This window comes from Numenius arquata, chromosome 2, assembly GCF_964106895.1.
Source record: "Numenius arquata chromosome 2, bNumArq3.hap1.1, whole genome shotgun sequence".
NCBI classification, from domain to species: Eukaryota; Metazoa; Chordata; class Aves; order Charadriiformes; family Scolopacidae; genus Numenius; species Numenius arquata.
In genome coordinates this window covers 38,518,809-38,537,928 of record NC_133577.1, presented here as the reverse complement: position 1 = coordinate 38,537,928, position 19,120 = coordinate 38,518,809, and the positions used below count along the sequence as shown (strand labels likewise).

General features: G+C 42.7%; 1 protein-coding gene across 1 annotated transcript; it reads left to right on the top strand.

Annotated features, from left to right (window-relative positions):
* The first annotated feature begins 2,066 nt into the window (after positions 1-2,066).
* SLC3A1 (solute carrier family 3 member 1) lies at positions 2,067-17,464 on the top strand. The gene is made up of 10 exons (XM_074163829.1): positions 2,067-2,520; positions 3,847-4,026; positions 5,139-5,293; positions 6,353-6,478; positions 10,069-10,188; positions 11,207-11,331; positions 12,592-12,790; positions 13,515-13,661; positions 16,064-16,180; positions 17,024-17,464. Exons 1-10 carry the CDS (start codon positions 2,130-2,132, stop codon positions 17,462-17,464), a joined length of 2,001 nt encoding a protein of 666 aa, XP_074019930.1. The 5' UTR covers positions 2,067-2,129.
* Positions 17,465-19,120: the final 1,656 nt, after the last annotated feature.

Below are 19,120 nucleotides of genomic sequence, written 5' to 3'. Positions count from 1 at the left end.
GTGTTTATTCATATATAGATCTATATTCTCTAATTTAGAAACATGCTTACAGTGTCGGGGCGGGCCAGGTGGGAGCAGAACAAACAACAAAAGAACCCCAAACAAACAAAACTCAACAAGCCACAACTGAGGGTGCTGTGAGCCTGTTCCTGGACATTCCCGGCCCTGGCCCCCAGCCCTCTCTCTGCGCCCGACTGTCCCAAGCCCTGCAGGCTCGGCTGACCCACGGGTCCCTGGCAGGTTCTCTGCTCTTGCCTCTGACTTGCTCTGATTCCCGCTGCACTTGGGTGCTGCTTCAGGGAGCTTTAGGGAAGGAAGCCACAGGCTTGTTTAAAAGTCTGAGTTTGGGTAAAAAGCAAGGCAGGGACTCAGCTAAGGTCTTGAGGTGTACGTGATGCAATCCAAAAGTTTTCTGTATTTGCACATTTGCTATTTTAATCTGAAATGAAGTCATTGAAACGAAGCAATTTGAAGGTGAGGCGGGGGAAGCAGTTGGTGTTATGGAAAAGATGAATGAAGTATGCAGCGAACAGACTGACACGTGCAAGCCAGGTACCGAATACAAGCTTGTGCCCCCTGCGTGTACCGTGCCTGCCTGGAAACTTTTACAACCTACCGATACCATGATATTAAGACTGCAGAGTCATTAGAAGGGAGATTGTTTCAAATAATTTCCTGGCACTACTGAATTACAGGCGCTGAGACTGCCACCACTATCTCTACCTGAGTGCACAGGCTGAGGCTGCTGCCAGGCACTGCTGTGAGGAAGTGATGTACAGAAATGATTTAAATAAATACCTCTACTCTCTGTGTATATTGGTGTCTTGCACACCAGGTAAACAACCCCACTTTGGGACAACAGAAGGGGAAGAAAAGGATTAAATCTGTTAAAAAAAGGCATCCTCTTACCTCAGCTGCTGAAGTAATAACACATTTTTGAATCATTTGAATATTGCACGCTGGATTTTTTTTCAGTCATTAGTTTATAAACCGCTTTCGTGATTTGAGGCAAACAAAATACTTTTTTGAGGCCAAACCCAACCTTTTCTCCACTGCAGTTGCCCTGGGACCCTGACCCTATGGTCATGGGCAGGCGTTGGCTTTTACATGCGATAAGGCAGCTCCTTGGCCCATGTTTATTGTTTTATATTTGCTTTGGTACCTGAGCAGAGGGCACCGGTTGGAGGGGCTGTGCTGGGGATGTGGCTGGGTGGCTCCTGGGAGCTGGGACTTAGGGCACACAGATGTGTAAATCTGTGCAGACTTTGGGCCACGCTTTTTCCTGGCTAGAGTATTAGAAAGTGGAAAAAGTGTGAGAATGGAAAGGTCGCTTACCTTTACACGAATTTTGTTTATTGTTTTGGGGTTTTTTTAAAAAGTTATTTTAATAGCGGGCAGTGGCTTTCTCTCTCGAGTCCTGCTTGTGCCTGCGCAGAGTGATCCCATCCTGCCTGGGGACAGCTCTGGGCGTAGCAACCAGTCACACTGTGAATTGCAAGATCGGTATGTGCCTTATCATGGTTACTGCTTAAGAGTTGGGGGTGGCTGGGCTGGTTTGGGGGCTTTTGTTTTTCTAAGCTGTGAGAAATGAAGTGCAACCGGCCGCTGTATCTTTTCTTTTTAGTTTGTATTGTTGCTTTTGGGCCAGAAGATCTCAACGCCTCGTTCTTGCTGTCCACGTTTAAATTACTCATTAATGTTCAGGCTGCTTTAGGCAGGGGAGACCATGACCAGTCTGGAAAGCCACCTATTTACTCTCTCTCTTACTGGTAAAAACCTCCACGTTTTCCCCTTGCTGCCAAAAGGGAGAGAAGTTTGGTGTAGTGGAGAGAGCAGTGGTAAATGTAACTCTGCTCAGCTGGTACCAGCCATAGACTGGGCTTTCTTGTAGCATTTTGTTATCTTGCTGAAGATGCCTGTTAGGCGGAACAGCAGGAGCACTTTGCCCTTTTTGTCTCTTTTTGAACTTTGACCAGTTGGTCAGGATTGATTATAAACCCAGGTGCTAATTACTGTGCTTCTCATTTCACTGATCAAAGGTGTGTTGGTACTCTGCTTTGCTGTGGCTGAAGTCTCCAGGCCAAGACCCACGAAGTGTAATAGTCAAGGAGGAAGCAAAGAGCTTGCTTATGGAGCTGAGCGGGAAGGGAGGTGTGGAGAACAACGGATTTGTTCAAAATGAGGCTTTTGATGACAAGGAGACTGATACCAGTAACCAAGAAGAAATGCCAAAAACATGCATTGTTGTTGCAGACCCAGTGGAGGAGCTGGTGTTGAAGCCCTATGCAGGGATGCCAAAGGAAGTCTTGTTGAAGTTCTCCAGCCAAGCCCGGTACAGAGTCACCAGGGAGATTCTCTTCTGGCTCACAATCGCTGCTGCTGTCGCACTCGTGTGCGCTACAATTGCAATTATCGCTCTCTCCCCAAAGTGCCTGGACTGGTGGCAGGCCAGCCCCATCTACCAGATCTATCCTCGTTCCTTCAAGGACAGCAATATGGATGGGAATGGGGATTTGAAAGGTGGGTGAACTTCCATTCTTGTTATGTGCAAAGCTGTGTAGAAGTAGTTTGTGTGTGTATCTAATTGTGTATATACACGTGTACATATATACTTACTAAATTACAGATAGAGAAATCTCCTGATAGAGAAAGCCACCCTGCTAAAGAGAGGAATGAAGATTGTCTGACTAATCATTAATGGGAATTCACATTTTCATTAATAGATCTAGGAGCTTCTTGCTCAAGTTGTTAAATGTAAGCCTGGAGTTAGAATAGATGTTTAGAGGTGGGGCTGCGAGCCAGCAGCAGCACAACTACCATCAGAGTAAAATATCTCCCAAAAACTGAGGTAAATCAGGAGGACCGGTGGTGGTGATGAGCGCTTTGTCATATTAGGTTGGCTGCCTCACCGTAAGGAAAAGTGAGAAAAATAAAACTGAGAAAGAGGAGAGAAGAATGTGCTGCTTTTTGTTCATAGTCTGGGTCGTTTTGAGCTCTTATGAGTGCATTGAGAAGGGTTACCTGATACTAAGAGGCAATGCCACGTATCAGTAGCTTGGCTGAGACTGAGTGTCAGAAGAGGAAGGTGCAACACCATAACGGACAATAAACTTCTAAACAAGAAGCACTAGATATAATATACTCTATACACTCTACCAGCAAGAGAAGAGAAGAAACTCTGTAGTTGCATGCCAGTAGTAACATGTCTGGAAGATAGAAGAGATTTGGGTTTAAAATTTTTAAAAAAACCCAACAAACCAATGAACAAACGAAAAAAACCCACAACCCCCCCCCCCCCATCCAAAACAACAAGGGGAGACTGGAGTAAGGGATCCTAAAAAAAAAAAAAAAAACTACAGAAAAAAAAACATAAGAGACTTTTCCCAATGGTGAGGAGAACCTGGGATCTGCATCAAAACTCTGCTTCCTGTTGGGTGGTCTGAAGATTAGTTTATGTTCCTTGAAATGGGAAAGCAATGCTGTTGCTGCATTTGAAAAAAAAATGCAGCAGTTTGGTTTTGGAAGTGAGTTTTAAATTTATTAAATAAAATTGTAAATCTTCTTATAATACAGACTAGAAATTTGCTTTCATCTGATGTGGTTTTTTTAAGTTCCTGCTTTTATCTTCCTTATAAAAGTGGCTTTGAATGGTTTCCATTCTGTGATCTCTTGCTGTCCCTGAAGAAACGTCAAGATCACCCTGCTACCTGAGATCACTGAAAAGAGGGGATGGTTATGTATCACAGGGATCTGTGTGCCATCCCTGACTGAGAGCCCACCGCAAACATATTTCAACAGAAATATTTTGTCTTTTCTAAACAGAAGATGTCCTTTTCTTTGAAACAGGTATCCAAGAAAAACTGGACCATATCACTTACTTGAATATAAAAACCATCTGGATCACCTCTTTCTATAAATCCCCCTTAAAAGACCTTGGATATGGAGCTGAAGACTTCTATGATATAGATCCCATGTTTGGGTCAATGAGCGATTTTGAGAATCTGCTTGCGGCCATACATGATAGAGGTAAACTGCCATTCCAAGCAAAATAACTCTTGTTAAAAAGACATTGACTCATATTATGCAGGTGTACCTTGCAGCACCAGGTTATGAGCTGAGATTTTCGGTTTGTGCATCCAACAATTGGTGGCACATGGTGGTCTTGTGCAGAAGCAGATGGAGGTGCCAGAGAAGAGTGTCCATTAACTCCACAGCAACGCAAGCTCTGTGATTGCGGTTTCCTGCCCTCGTAGAGCAGGACCGAAGGCATGGAGAGCTACAAGAGCCATGTCAGGCTGTGGTACCTCCTCTGCAAGGCATCTTCATCCCTCTGAGGGTGTGCGTGGGTGGTAGGGTACTGTCTCTGCTCCCTGATCCATATGGATGTGGGCACCAGTAATCCAACAGGATCAAGGCTGAGGTGCAGTTGTTTCTGACTTTAAATTTTATGACTGAGGGCTGCTTTCTGAAGAAAGCAGGAAGACAATTACAGGGTTGGGAGGGAACATACGCTTCCTTCCTGTGATTGCACCTGTGGTCGGTGCGTTTATGCCTTTAGACCAAATGTTTGCTCAGATGTTTCCCCTTACAGCTGTTGGGCTGAATGGAAAATGGTTTGCCAGTCCCAAAAACATTTGAGATTTCTAAAAATGTCTAAGTCTTTAAGAAGAGTGAGGAAGAATGTTTGTTCACTGATGAAGTGCCTTTCCCACCTGGGAGGTGGGAGGCAGATGTCGAAGTCAGAGTTAGTGGAGGTGGTTCACAACAGCAGAAATCCGTTCTGATTTTTCTCCCCCCTCCTTTCGTTCCCCAGCAATGGGCCCGGGGGGAACAGTACCAGCAAGATGCCTTGCAGCTACTTGCAGACTCGCATTAGAATAACTGCATCAGTAGTCTGGGGCTTTTTGTTGGTCCGTGTGTGTTCCCGTATCAGCAGCCAGCGGGGCTGTGCTGACTCAAAATGAAACGTGCTCACCAGTCCCTTGAGCCTAAACCCTTCCAGCAGGAGCCTTTCTCTTTTGCTAGAACCCCCAGAAGGAGGAGGCCCCAACGATTCTGATGCTGCATTAAGAAAAAATGTGAGCTTTGACTTAAAAGACTGAATTTAATGGTTTGATTTTTTTTTTTTTTTTTTTAAGGGCTAAAGGTGATAATGGATTTAATACCCAACCACACAAGTGACAAACACCGATGGTTTCAGCTGAGTCGCAATCGAACTGGGAAGTACACAGACTACTACATCTGGCAGGACTGCGCCCAGACTGCTGGTTCCATCACCCCTCCAAACAACTGGGTAAACACGGGGTGGGACACCTGCAGATCCTGAGCGGGATGCAGGTTGCCACATGGCAAACCCAGCTGTAATACAGCTGTCCCAATGGACACTGGGCTATAAATGACTGTTGACAGGTACAAACTGATGTTACTAAATGAGCTAGTGCAGACTAGGATTTAAAGCAGCTCAGGGTGGAAGGGTTCCTACTTCAAACAGAATTTAAAAATTACGTTTTGTTTCTTTCCCTCAGAATTAACTCTTCAGTCATTAAACAAGAAAAAAAAAAAGGGGATAGTTGTGCACAAGTTGTTCACACGTGCCCCTTCTGTGTCTTCATCTCAGCTCCTCTGAAATCATAGCTGGTGGGGAGGGAAACAAAGGAGTGTGTTCTTGGTTGTGTTGTGGTTTTTTTTCTTTTTCTGGAAAGGGATCAGGCCAGTAAGTGGGTCGCCTGTTTCAAATATATTTATTTAAAATTTTAACTGATAGGTGCATGATTAGCAACTTGTATATTCTAGAATCTCGAGGTGGAATTAATATTTTGGACCAGATAGTGTAATTTTATTTTACTTTTTTAAACTGATAGTCTTAAGAGCTATCTTAGCTTTTTGGTATCTTTTATTACAGAGATGATTAAGTTAATGTTTTAACGTGCTGACTGTTGTTGGTGCTTCAAAGGGACAATACCATATTTCAAGAAGGCACTATGTTAACTAAAGCTATTTTTAATAAGCTTTAGGAAAAACAATTCCAAAAGAACTGTTCCCACCCATGTTTTCCACAATGTTCTGAATAATTCCCCATGAAAGTTTACTTAAAAAAAAAAAAAAAAAAAAAAGAAACAATGAAACTGAACATTGAACACGAAATACCTATGGAGGAGAACAATTAAAGGGAGAACAACTAGCAGAAAGAAATGTAAAACCTAAGTACCAAAATACACTCAAAATTCAGTACATTGACTAGGCATTTTGTGCTTTATTATATGCTTGTAATGCACTGCATCTTAAAGTATGCATAGGAGTAAATGTTTGTTAAAGTAAGAGTTCTGATTATCCCCCTCCCTTCTGTGAGCAGGTGAGTGTCTTTGGGAATTCCAGCTGGCAGTTTGACGATGTGAGAAAGCAGTGCTATTTTCATCAGTTTGGGAAAGAACAGCCAGACTTAAATTTTCGCAACCTTGCTGTCCAACAAGAAATCCATGTAAGTATGTAACCCACTGCTGCTGCGCCAACAGCAAAGCAGCTATTTCTACTCTTAATTTCTCTGATTATTTTGTGGTACACAATTTACAGTCGAGTTGGAAGTAATTCAAGGACTGCAGCTTGTGTAAACTATTGAAACAAAAAGGTGTCTAGACAAACGCTAAGTTTATAAGCAAAATTCAAGCTTCATCTTGTAATAGTTCTAGTATCAGAGCTACTTTGTTCAAATCTTTTTAATGTAAAAGCAAACAAGCAACTAAAAAAAATAAATCAAAATAAAATTGTCCTTGAGTGGAAGTACTGGTAGTGGGAGGTGTTGCAGTCCTCTGGATTTTAAGAAGGTACCACTGTTGCTTTTTTTGCTGGTTTAAGTCCTCTGCTCTCACAAGTGTCTGGCAAGATCTTAATGGGTTTTTGGAACAGGCTGTTGCACTTCTAAAGGACCTCCCTTTTGCTTTCTCTTCACACTAAAGGCTATCTTAAAATCTCTTTGCTTTGATGCTTCAGGAGCCCTCTACTTGCCAGCCGGAACCTTATTTGCAAACTGTTCATATTAAGGTCGCCGTGAACCGAACCTGTCCTTCAGCTGAAATAGCTTTTCTCACCCTTGCTTATGCTTGTTTGTTTTTCAGCTCTGACAACATCCCCCTTTGGCTTTTGTTAAGCTAGATTCAATGGGGTAGGCTTTTCCAGTCTTCCCTGAAGCGAGAGACCCGCCATCCCTTTGTTTAGCTGCTACTGACTCCTCACAGCGCTTCCAGCCTGAGGTTTTTCTCAAATGCGAATGGTCAGAATCAAACAAATTGAACAGAAAAGATGTCTGGGCAGAATCTTGTACGGTGGCACAGGTACTTCTCCCTCTGTGCCCTAAGATTGCCGTTACTTTCTTTGACGATGGTGCTAGCAGTCAAATAATCCAACATGACTGCTGTCTGGGAGCAGTTAACTGCTTTCAGCTCTAGTCCCCATCGAGAGCCGAGGATGAAGGCACTTGGCACGTTTGGATGTTGTATCAAGGACAACCATTAATTGAAGGATTGAAACTGATGGTTAAGAGGCTCTTGTGCTGAGGCCTGTGCTGAGATGCAGCTGAATCACCCAAGTGGAGAGAGGTTTTTATCTCTGTTGATACAAGGAGCTGTTAATTAGCCAGTCAAATGTGGGAATGGCACCTTGTTTTAGCAAAATGATGTTTGCATTTTGAAGCAAGTGAGGCATTGCTGGCTTGAATTACAAGGAATACCTGGGCTTGTGGATGCAGGGGAGACAGTGGGGTTTGATCTGTCTGCATCTCTGGTGACTTTAGAGGGGAGAGAGACTGATGGACACCCGTCACAGCAAGAGCGCTTCACCAGGCAAGGTGGAGCTCTGATGAAACCTCATGTCTGTCTGCATCACATCTCCCAGCAGACAATGTAAAATTCATTAAAATATGGGGAAGTGAGCCTGAATATGAGGAATCTGACAACTGCTGATTTTTTTCTTTCCCCATCCCCCCACCCCCCTGAAGTTATACCCCATCAGGTAGTACAGCTACCTCAAGTGTTTTGATTTAGTATTTAAGTGATTGCTGCTTTGTACTGTTGAATTTCGGTGCATTTCTTTGGTGGTAGTCTTCACGTCTGCCAAGTTCTACCGTGATGGTCTCACTGTCTCTCTGGGGCTCCTCCCCTCACCGCAGGTACTGCATCTGCATGAAGAAACAAAACAATTCTGGTCATACTCGTTAACTAAAGCATGAAATGAGACTGGTCTTGAGACTCATCCTTGAAGGACTCCACCAGTAGCATCTCTAGACCTTGATACTTCCCCTGGTCTTTCCTCTTGCACCTTCTTTTCCTAGCACTGCACACACTTTTCAATGACCCTGACTAAATTTTTTTAAATGGTTCCTCATACATTACAGAAGTTCCAGTAGCAAATAGATGATGCACCACTTATGCAAGGAAATGAAAACTGGTAATTTTGGCCTGATAACACTAACCTTTGGTAAATACTTATGAACGCCATTAATTGCTCCAGCTTGTTACAGAATAATATTTGTCTAGTATTTTAATTCAAAATCCTGTTTCAGAAGGTTAGGAGAACTAAGCAGGAGGCAAAAAGACTCTTCCAGTGAAGCTCAAGTCTTTGGTTTAGCCACAGGGCACGCAAAAGCAATGAAATGCAGCAGCCAGCGTGTTGTAGCTTTCTTGCTCAAAGTAGATCGGTCTCAGTGAGCACCACGTCAGGGCTTGGTACTTGCTTTTGTGATGAGCACATGCATAAGTATGAATTAATTTTTGGTGGATTCAGTATTGACTGACACCGTATTGAGAGCTGATGCTTTCAGAATGGCTCTACAAGAAAGCACAACTCAGTGAGGTAGAGTCCTTATTCGCCAAACAAAAATATGTAAAGCTTGAGTTATGGACTAGTTCTACTCCAGCCTATTCAGGCAAGTGCACATAAATCTAAGAAAAGGCATTCAGTAGCTGTCTTTGGGGGGGTGGTGGGGAGGGAGTTTTTGTCCTCAGATGAAGAAAATTATCTGATCTAAAAGAACATTTGCAGAAACCACTCAAGAGGCACTGAGCTTTAGAGTTGTTTGTAAGAACTAGAGCAATTAAAACTGTAGTAATATAATAGCTACTGAAGTAGGATATAATTTTACTAATAGTGACTAACCTCTGAATTTGAAATTGCAAATCAATAGCAGTTAACTTGGATAATAGTTTTTCATGTTCCTGCAAATCAACAAATAAGCCTGAAAATAAAATAAAAAAATTCACGTCTGTCAAATAAGAGAGAATCATGGAATAGTTTGGGTTGAAAGGCACCTTTAAAGGTCACCTAGTCCAACCTCCCTGCAATGAGCAGAGATAGCTTCAACTAAATCAGGTTGCTCAGAGCCACCTCCAGCCTGACCTTGAATGTTTCCAGGGATGGGGCATCTACCACCTCTCTGGGCAACCTGTGCCGGTGTTTCACAACCCTCAGCATAAAAAAAAAAAATCTCCTTATATCTTGCCTAAATCTTCCCTGTTTTAGTTTAAAACCATTACTCCTTGTCCTATTGCAACAGGCCCTGCTAAAAGGTTTGTCCCCATCTTTCTCATAAGCCCCCTTTAAGTTTTGAACAAATATTTTAAGAGCTCTTTTGTAGCAAAAAGAAAATTGGTGGCACAAGGTCTGTGCAGAACAACATAATTTTGCGTATTTGAATCAATGTGTTCTAATTGTGTGGAGCCATGACGGGTGTTCACCAGCAACAGCACTTAGCACAAGCCTGATTGTTTCAATGGATGAGATTAGAAACAGTTTTTAGTGACGTGTGCCCTGGCTTCGGTTGCATGAACTGTGGGAGAAGCTACCAAGCAGTCGTCTTTTTTGATACTGGATGAAATAATAAGACGTGCTTTATTTAGATCTTAGTTTGACCTTAGATTGACACAATTCACTTTAACTTCTAGTAAAATTGGAAGTACAAATTAAAAACTAGATTGTTGTGTATTAGTACCTACTAACAGGTTTAATTTTCTTTTTCAGTATGTACTATTTTGAATGGCATGGGTTTACATGGAATTCTCAACTCTTACCTTTGTCTAGGATATTATCAAATTTTGGCTCGGCAAAGGAATTGATGGATTCAGTTTCAGCGCTGTTAAATTTCTTTTAGAAGCAACGCATCTACGGAATGAGCCTCAAGTGAACAAGTCCCAGAATCCGGTAACGTATATGTTCTGTCTTTGCTTTTATCCTGGATTTCCCACTGGGGCCAGAGCGTGTGTTTCTACTCTTTTGGGTCTTAATCGTGGCTTTAGGAAGACTGAGTCAGTCGTGTCCAGGTGGAAGACAGGTGGCTCCTGGGAGCTCTGCAGAAGGAGCACGTACAGGGAACAAGCCCCTGAGCTGAGGGTGTAGGTAAGTGAGGTGCCCGCAAGCAGGAGCGCTGTGGGTGGGAGGAGAATTGTCCATAGACCCTTCGTATTTCTGTTCTGATGTATTTGCTTTGACATTTCTTTAAAATTATTTGCTTTTGAATTTATACTTTAAAAAGACCAGTCTTGTGATTTTAATAGTTGATTGGTTATCTTTGGGGAGCCCGCTGCAAGAGGGAAGCTCAGAGCTCTGGCTCACTTGGGATCCCGTGGCAGCCACTAGCATGTATTTCTCCTATGTAACTAGTAGGAATTCGAGTACAACAAACCCCCTCATGTTGGCAGAACCTCACAGTGAGAAGTGGCCAGATACATTCCGAAGCGTGTGCCCTGTTATTTTTACTGGTTGCTTTTGCTGAGGCAGTGAACTGGGGGACATGCCCAGATAGTGTCAGTACTAAGATGCTGTTCCCTGCAGAGTTGGGGATTGCATAAAACTGGTTGGCTCCACAAGTATCGTTGCCTTTGTAAGTTAGGACAATAATGTTGTCCGTCTTTCCAGCCTGGTGTGTGGACACAGCACCTGCTATGCTCGCGGCTCCAGATGGGCTCATTTGGTTAATGCTGTGGGTGGAGTCTCCCTCTTGAAAGATGGGATCCAAAATAATCATCCCTCTGCTGTCATATCTTCAGAGTTCCCCAAGTGCAGGTCAGATCTGCACCGTTAGTGTTGGTGTGCTAAACTCATTTCAGTTAAAATGTATCTGGACAGGTGCATTGTGTCAGGAAAGGACGGGGAGAATTCGGAGAGTTCTAAAATCTAAAATATTGGTCAACTAATGGGGAATACTGTATTCTTCTTTAAGGGAAGTATCACAGCCTATTCCCAGCTCTACCATGACTACACGACCACACAGGTTGGTATGCATGATATCATCCGTAGCTTCCGTCAAACCATGAATGAGTTCAGCAGGGAACCTGGCCGATACAGGTAATGATTATTACAGGTAGTGATTTTTTTCCTCTGTTGTCACTTTCTTGTAAGCAATAAAATGTTTTTTAATAACATCATATGCCATTAAAAGTTTTCTTCCTCAAACGTAAATAGCGGTGCATAGGCTCTACTCTCTCTTCCACAATGTATGAAGGAAAAGAAATAAAATTGGCCTCAGTAGCTCTGCTGTATCTATGGACTGTACAAAAGTAACCAGAATGGGTGACCGTTCAGATCAGAGACACTGTAAATAGTCAGCCCTGTGGCTGATTTATCGTATAGTATTAATAGTGCAGTTCATCTCGGACACAGTCAGAGACTGTTAAAATCACAAAATGGTTGAGTTTGGTAAGGGACCTCTGGAGCTTACCTGGTCCAACCTCCCCTGCTCATTAGGGCCATCTAGAGCCGGTTGCCAGGAATTTGTCCAGATGGCTTTTGAACATCTCCAAGAATGGAGACTCCACAACCTCCCTGGGAAACCTGTGCCAGGGCTTGGCCACCATCACAGTGACAAGGTTTCCTGATGTTCAGAGGGAACCTCCTGTATTTCAGTTTGTCCGTTTCTTCTGGTCCTGGCAGCAGGCACCACTGAAAAGAACCTGGCTCTATCATCTTGACACCCTCCCTTCACATATTTACATACATTGATGAGATCCCTCTGAGAACAGTCCCAGCTCTCTCAGCCTTTCCTCATAGGAGAGATGCTCCAGTCCTTTAATGGTCTTAGTGGCTCTTTGCTGAACTCTCTCCAGTATGTCCATGTCTCTTTCATATTGGGGAGCCCAGAACTGGACACCACACTCCAGGTGTGGCCTCACCAGTGCAGAGTAGAGGGGAAGGATCACCTCCCTTGTCCAGCTGATAACACTCCTCTCAAGGCAGCCCAGGGTACCATTAGCTGCCTTTGCTGCAAGCGTACATCACTGGCTCATGTTCAACTTGGGGGACCCCCAGGTAGAGGAAAGCATGGAAACTGCTGGATGTGGATTCAGAAAGCTAAGACTTCAGTCAGATACTTACAGCCTTGCTTTTACTCTTGTAGATTTTTCTCCAGAAATTTCCAATAAATATTTCTCCTTGTCTACTTGACTAAATATTGTTTCTCCATGATAGTCTTTTTTGATGGGGAAAAGGGAAGTGAACATAATTCTTAATGCTGTGTTATTTTATATGTATGTCCAATACCATTCCTAGCTTTCTGCTCTGAGCAAACCAAGAATGAGCCAAAAAATTTATTTGTGTACTTCTTTATAGATTTATGGGTTCTGATGGTGATGAAAAGGAAGACATTGAAGCAACAATGATGTATTACGGAACAACTTTTATCCAAGAAGCAGATTTTCCCTTCAATTTCAACCTAATTAACATGCAAAGTCTATCGGGCAACAGTATTTTTGAAGCTGTCAACTTGTGGATGAAAAACATGCCTGCAGGAAAATGGCCAAACTGGGCGGTAAGAGTTTTAGTCCAATTCTTACAGGAAGGGCTTGTTCCTATAAGTGATAGAAACATCTCCCCTCTCCCAGACACTGATTTCAGTGGGATCAGCAGCAGCCTGAGCCCATGGCTGAGCTATCGTAGATACCCATGTGAAACTCTCAGCTGCTGTAGTCACAGTCATGGGCACTGGCCATCCTGCTGGCTCTCCTGCCCTTTGATAGTAGTTACAGCCTCCGTGCAAGGATGACAGAAAGGAATTTATGATCATGCCTCTCCCTTGGTGTCTCCAGCGTAATATGGGGCATTGGCTTAAACCACCAGCAAGGAAACCTCCCAGGGCCTGGGAAGCACAGAGCAGGCAGCTGAGGGCAGTTAATTTAAAACCTTGCTGGTCTTTGCTAGGAACAATGTTTGGGATGTGCAAGAGATCTTTTCAAACCACCCTCCCACAGCAGAGAAAATGGCAGAAATCCGAGGGAACATAATGGTGGAGAGTTGTTATTTGTCATCTCTCCTCACTTCTGCCGCATGTGCTGCTGGCAGGGCTTCTGTGTGCTAAATGATTTGGGTCAGAAGTTTGTACTGGCACCAAGATAAAGGTAATTGCCTTCAAAGGCCTGGAAGGGAAAAGAAAAAGAAAAAAAAGTCCAACTTACTACCTTGTTAAACTAGTTAATCAATTTCACAAATGCATGGAATTTTATAATATGTGTTTAGCAGAAGGATGTTTTCTTCAGGTTGGAAGCCCTAATGCTGCTCGGATTTCATCTCGAATTGGGAAGGAGTATGTCAATGTTATAAACATGCTGCTTTTAACCCTCCCTGGTACTCCTGTAACTTACTATGGTGAAGAAATAGGCATGGAGAACATTGCATCAGAAAATGTAAGTGAACAGTGTTATAAACCCTGATCCTGTTGTTGTTTCAAAATTACAAGAACTTCTGTTTAGTTAACCAAACCCAGCCTTTCTGTTCAGATGGTTTTCAGTGTTCCCCATGGCAAAACCATTGGACAGCTCGCAGAAAAGGCCAGGCAGAGACCAGAACCAAGGCCTTGATGCGTGTCTGAACTGTTGGACTGCAGTCATGACCCCTGATTGTCCTCTGCCAGAGCAGTCTTGCCTGGTTTGCTGCAGTTTTGCTTTGCTTTGCTCCAGCAGAAAGGGCAGCAAGTGCCAACACTGGGCTTGGGCTCCTGGTCAGGAGAGGTGTGCTGCAGTCACCCAAGACAACAGGAGTCAAGTTGCTATCTCTTTCCTCCCACCGAAGTACCCTAATTGCTCTGTCAAAGTCCAAGTCCATTATTTCCTGGCCGCTATTTAAATGAAATCAGAGTTCATGAGAGACTGTTGCTACAGTCACCATCTCCCACAGGCTGGTTTGCTCTGGCTGTGCAAAGGCACCTGTCTGAGCCACAGCCCTCTACAACGTGCCCCACCTCTGAAGAAGGGGTCTCTAGAAAAGGGTGGGTGTACTGACCAGCCCCTGGATGGCAAGCAGAAGTGACTTTTGCTTGTCACATAAGGCTTTTTTGGTTTGTCTTTTAGATCCCTTTATAGAAAGGATTTAGGTACCTGAGCTTGGGAACCACATGCCTAGCTACAAGTAACACACGATGGGATGGTTCTGTGTCTCAGATTACAGAACTCTTCAGAAGTGAGTTTATTCAAGATCAGGGGATTAAAACAGAGTGTCTGTGCCTTTCGTGCTCTGCCAACCCACAGAACTTAAAAGTTTTCACGTTCAGCCCCTGTAACTTCTTGTCTGTTCTATGATCAAACTTGACTTCTGGTATGTCTCATTGTCCAAGACGTATGGGCATGACTGGAACAGGTCATGCCTAAAAGGGAACAGCTCAACTCTGCCTCTTATGACCACTCTTAAGTACCACAAGAACATGGTCCTGTGACAGAGGCGGTTTTCACCATGGAAAGCCTCTGTTAGGAAAGTGACAGCCTCTGATGATGTTACCAAGTGTTGGATGTCTTTGTACCAATGGGAAAGAGGTACTTGAAGAAGCGGAGGATCATTGCCAGGTTTGTCTGATTCAGATATGAGGAAACGATTCCCTGATTTTAAAAGGCAACACCTTGGTCAAATTAGCTCCAGCATTTTCTTCCTGCTGCTGATTACTGCTGACAGAATGATACTCTGCAGAGAAGTGGCTTGCCCTTGGCTCCTCAGGGTTTATTCTCTTTTAGTGGCTACTGTGGCTCACGGCTCTCTAACAACGCAAAAACACGCTTCGGTCAGTCTGTAGAGGAAGAATCTCTGATTAATGGGTGTCTTAAAAAGACAGTCCTTTCTCATGGTATAGTTTTTAGCCTCGGCATTTGAAACACTTCAGGAGAAGCTGAAAGAGGGAAAGATGAAAGGGAGTGTTACCAGTGTTGAAAACTTCGGATTTTTTTCCCCTGCTTTTCAGAACATGCTAAAAGGAGAAACCCATTATTTATTATGTCACAAAGCAAAGTGACAATTTCTTTTGTTGAGCTCCTGTTCTGACAGACTGTATTGAAAAGTGCCCTTTATATGAAAAACAGTTTTCATGGAAAACAAACACTCAAAGTATGTGCAAAATATTTTATGCCCTCTTATATCATTAAATTTAAGTGTCAGATCTTTTGGCAAGCTCTTCAATAACAATGAAGAAGCTTTTTCAGATTTTTTCTGAGTTCTTCAAAGTGAGAACTTCAGACTTCTTACGCTGACATTTTTTAATCAGCTAAAAGCTGGTTTTCAATAAAGTTTTTGCACTTGGAAGTAATTTTATCTTTCTAATGCAAACAATCCTGTCCAAATTGTACCCCTTGCAAATGTAAGCTTGAAGAGCTCTAAGGTGAAAAGGTTACAAAAGAACAGACACAGAATAGCATTTACTAGTTGTTTACTGTTACTTTTAACAGCATCTCTTCGTTAGCATGGCTGGGTATTTCTCAGAATATCCTGGCTGTCATTTGTAAACTTTATCAGTCTATCTGTTGCAAGGGGAGACAACTCAGGCAGAGTTATTTGGGAATTCCACATTTTACCCAGTGATGCTGTATCCAGGATACCATCCATTCTCCTCCAGCTCAGCAACTGCCTTGAGTCTTATTTTCTCTTTAGATTTGGAGCAGGATTACATCCTCCTTATTAAAATTTAACTTAAAACCAAAGAAAGCAATACTGAAACGGTGATCGTTTAGAAGACATGAGAACATGCTGTTCAAGGGATAACTTTTTAAAATACTAATCAAAACAAGTGACTTCTTGGTAATGGCTCTGACACCACTTTATTTTCTAGGTGACCTTTCCAGAGAAATCCCCCATGCAGTGGGATGACAAAGTTAATGCTGGTTTTACTGAAGGCAACAGTACCTGGTTACCAGTTAACTCTGACTACCAAAGTGTGAATGTTGAAGTAGGTATCTCTATGTGTGACTAAAAAGTCTAAAAATTATTTTAACGTATCTGTTTTGCTCTGACTTCGTTTGCTTAGTGGGAATTGGTAATGCTTCTAGTAAGAACAAACTCAATGGAGGAAAATAAAAAGGCATTGAATCCTAACTTTTTATTAGATAAGGAAATCCTTGCACAAGCAAGGAGTCTACTTCATCTATATTCAGTTAAGCAGGGCAATGACAGTTACAGTAGAGATGACTGGCTCTTTAAAATTATTAAAAGGATGTTAATATTAAATTGAAATCTGCTCATCCTTTCACTTCTATTACTATAGAAAGCACTGGCCTTGTAACAAGAACTTAACATAGACCATCTCTAACATAAGTAAATGAAAACATTTTTCAAAGCAGTCGAGCAGTGAATCAAATGGATTTTGCTGATCTACAGTGCTGACCAGAGCTGAAGACAGAAAAATAAATCAAAGACAGGAAAAATAAAGCACAAACAAACCCTGTTACTTCAGTAGATTAGACCCAATGAAAAAAGTTCAGTATCAAGTTTTGAATGGCTGCGGTGTTCTCCTGAATAAATGGAACTGTATGGACACTGTAGGAGGAAGAAATGGCATCAGCGCTGGAGAAATTCTCTCCTGCCTAATAACTTCTGTCTCTGCCGCCCCACAAGTGCCCAGGAAATGCATGAGAAAAAGCAGTTTTTCAGTGGAATTTACGAATTTGAAGAGAGATAATTGTCAAATTTGAATTCTAATAGGTGTGTTTTTAGCAGGCTTAGGTGGGTGTGAGAGGGTGGTAGCGGTGCCTACATTCAGTACCAAGCACTGACCCTGCTGATGCTGTTGCAGATCCAGATGACCTGGTCCAACTCAACCCTGAATCTATACAGAGAGCTCGCTTCACTGCGCAACAATGAGCTGCCCATTCAGCGGGGCTGGATGTGCTACATCTGGAACGACAGCAATGTTTTCGTGTACGTGAGGGAACTGGATGGGTTAGACAGAGTCTTCATGATGGTTCTCAATTTTGGGCAGGAATCAACAATAGACCTGAAAGCTATACTTCCCAGCCTTCCATCTGAAGCTATTATAAGACTAAGTACTAATTTTAGCAATGCTGGTAAAGCTGTCGATACCAAACTAATTAAAACTGAAATGGGAGAAGGCCTGGTCCTCGAATATAAAACAGCAAAGCCTGTTCATACTATGGAAGCTTTTCAAGGAAATTGTTTTGTGGCAGAAAAAGCTTGTTATTCCAGTGCCTTCAATTTACTCTACATGAACTGTTAAGTGCAGGAGTAGAATAACCAAGCTTTCATGTTAATTTAGAAAATGTTGGTCTCAAGGAAATGAAAAAAAAATTTCAGTTTTCTTTGGCTGTTAAATCTTTGTGTACAAAGTAAACGTCCTGAAAAAGAAAACAGTTACCTAATTGTCTTGCATCTGCACTGGTGATGAAAAGGACAAAGTATGGTATAAATTCTCCCTTAGGGTCTGTGAAGAAAAGTAAACCTATCCTAAAAAACCCATCCTGTTTCAGTGTGTGTGTATGTCTGTGAGGGAAGAGACCAGTTGCTTTCTGGGTGCTGCCCCTTACAGTTGCTTGTCATTAAGAGCTCCTGTGGAATCTAATACCTGTGGCAGTTTATAGTATCTTTTTAAAAGTCTGTAGATTGGTAAAACTTATTTTAAAGGGGCAGCTCTATATTTATTAAAAGAGGTAAAAGCAAGCAAGCAATATATAAAGTTGTGATGGCTTACCTCTTCTCTCAACTCTAACAGCTCTGATTATCCTCAAAGTTCCAAAATCTAGCTAATATGTCTAATTATACATTCAGGACTGTATTTCCAACTGATTCTCCCCCTGCACTGAGTTACAACATTTGAGTTCTCTTAATTCTTTTTCTGCCTGAAGGCTGAGGTGAGCTGTGCAGATGTTAGTTCACAGTAAGCAACTGAAATACCTTTACTGAATGTCACACTTGTTCACGTGCTTTGATTTGCATTTGGTGCACCCACAGTGGCTTATGTGACACAAAGGAAGGATAAGCGTTTGACTTGGTGCAGTCCATTTTGGACACAGAAGTGATCCTGGAGACTGTTTTAGTTTGAGGACTGTATGGCCACGTAGTGTATTTTCCACCAGCTGCTGGCCAGGTGTGCACCACACATCCGTCTTAACAAGCAACGTGTAGCAGTTCTGTGCCTTACTCAGAGGTTAGCTAAGCTATGAATCAGGCTGCTTTACTGGGGGCATTCTTCTTGTTTTATCCCCTGGAGAGACTCTGGCATCTCCTTCTGGGGCATTCATCTTGTCTTCTGGAGGGACTCTGGCACCTCCTTGTTAAGATTCCCATGCTGGTTAAGGTAACTACAAGACTTTGCATCTGCTCGGATGAAAGAGTTCTGATAACATTCATGTTTTGAGAGTCCATTTGTTCTTTGTGGTTTGTTGGATCCCACCATATGATCAGTACCCTATTGCTGCTGTGTAGCCAGGAAGGGCAATCGGCATTGTCACATATTTAGGGGAATTAGTTTTAGAAGACCCTAGTGAGACTTTTAAATAAAATACTTTGGAGTTTTACTGCCTTGTGCACGATGTGGTCTTGGGAGAGAGGTCTTAGACTGGAGAGGCTGCCTCTACAAAGCGCGTCTTCACATGTTGGGCTCTAAGCGCTGACTGTTGCGCTTCAGCTCCACTTGTATAGTGCTGCTCTGCTTGGTTATGTGAACAGATCCGTACTAACAGACTGATTAATGCAGGCGGCTACCTCTGTACTAGCTGGCAGGGGAGAAATTCAGCTCTTGGTTCCTCTGTTTAAAAGCCAATGTCACACCCAGCTTTGAATTTCTTGTCTGCTTATGCAGGGATGCAAGAAGAGAGATCCTCTGGAGAAGGTGTTCACTTTTTTCCTATAAGTAAAAATCTGACTCAAAGTTCTT

Bases quoted from the DNA above. Each gene is read 5' to 3' on its own strand.
- SLC3A1 (XM_074163829.1), top strand. From the start codon at position 2,130: ATGGAGCTGAGCGGGAAGGGAGGTGTGGAGAACAACGGATTTGTTCAA. The intron at 5,294-6,352 runs GTAAACACGGGG...TTCTGTGAGCAG, and splicing joins TCACCCCTCCAAACAACTGG to GTGAGTGTCTTTGGGAATTC. The intron at 10,189-11,206 runs GTAACGTATATG...TTCTTCTTTAAG, and splicing joins TGAACAAGTCCCAGAATCCG to GGAAGTATCACAGCCTATTC.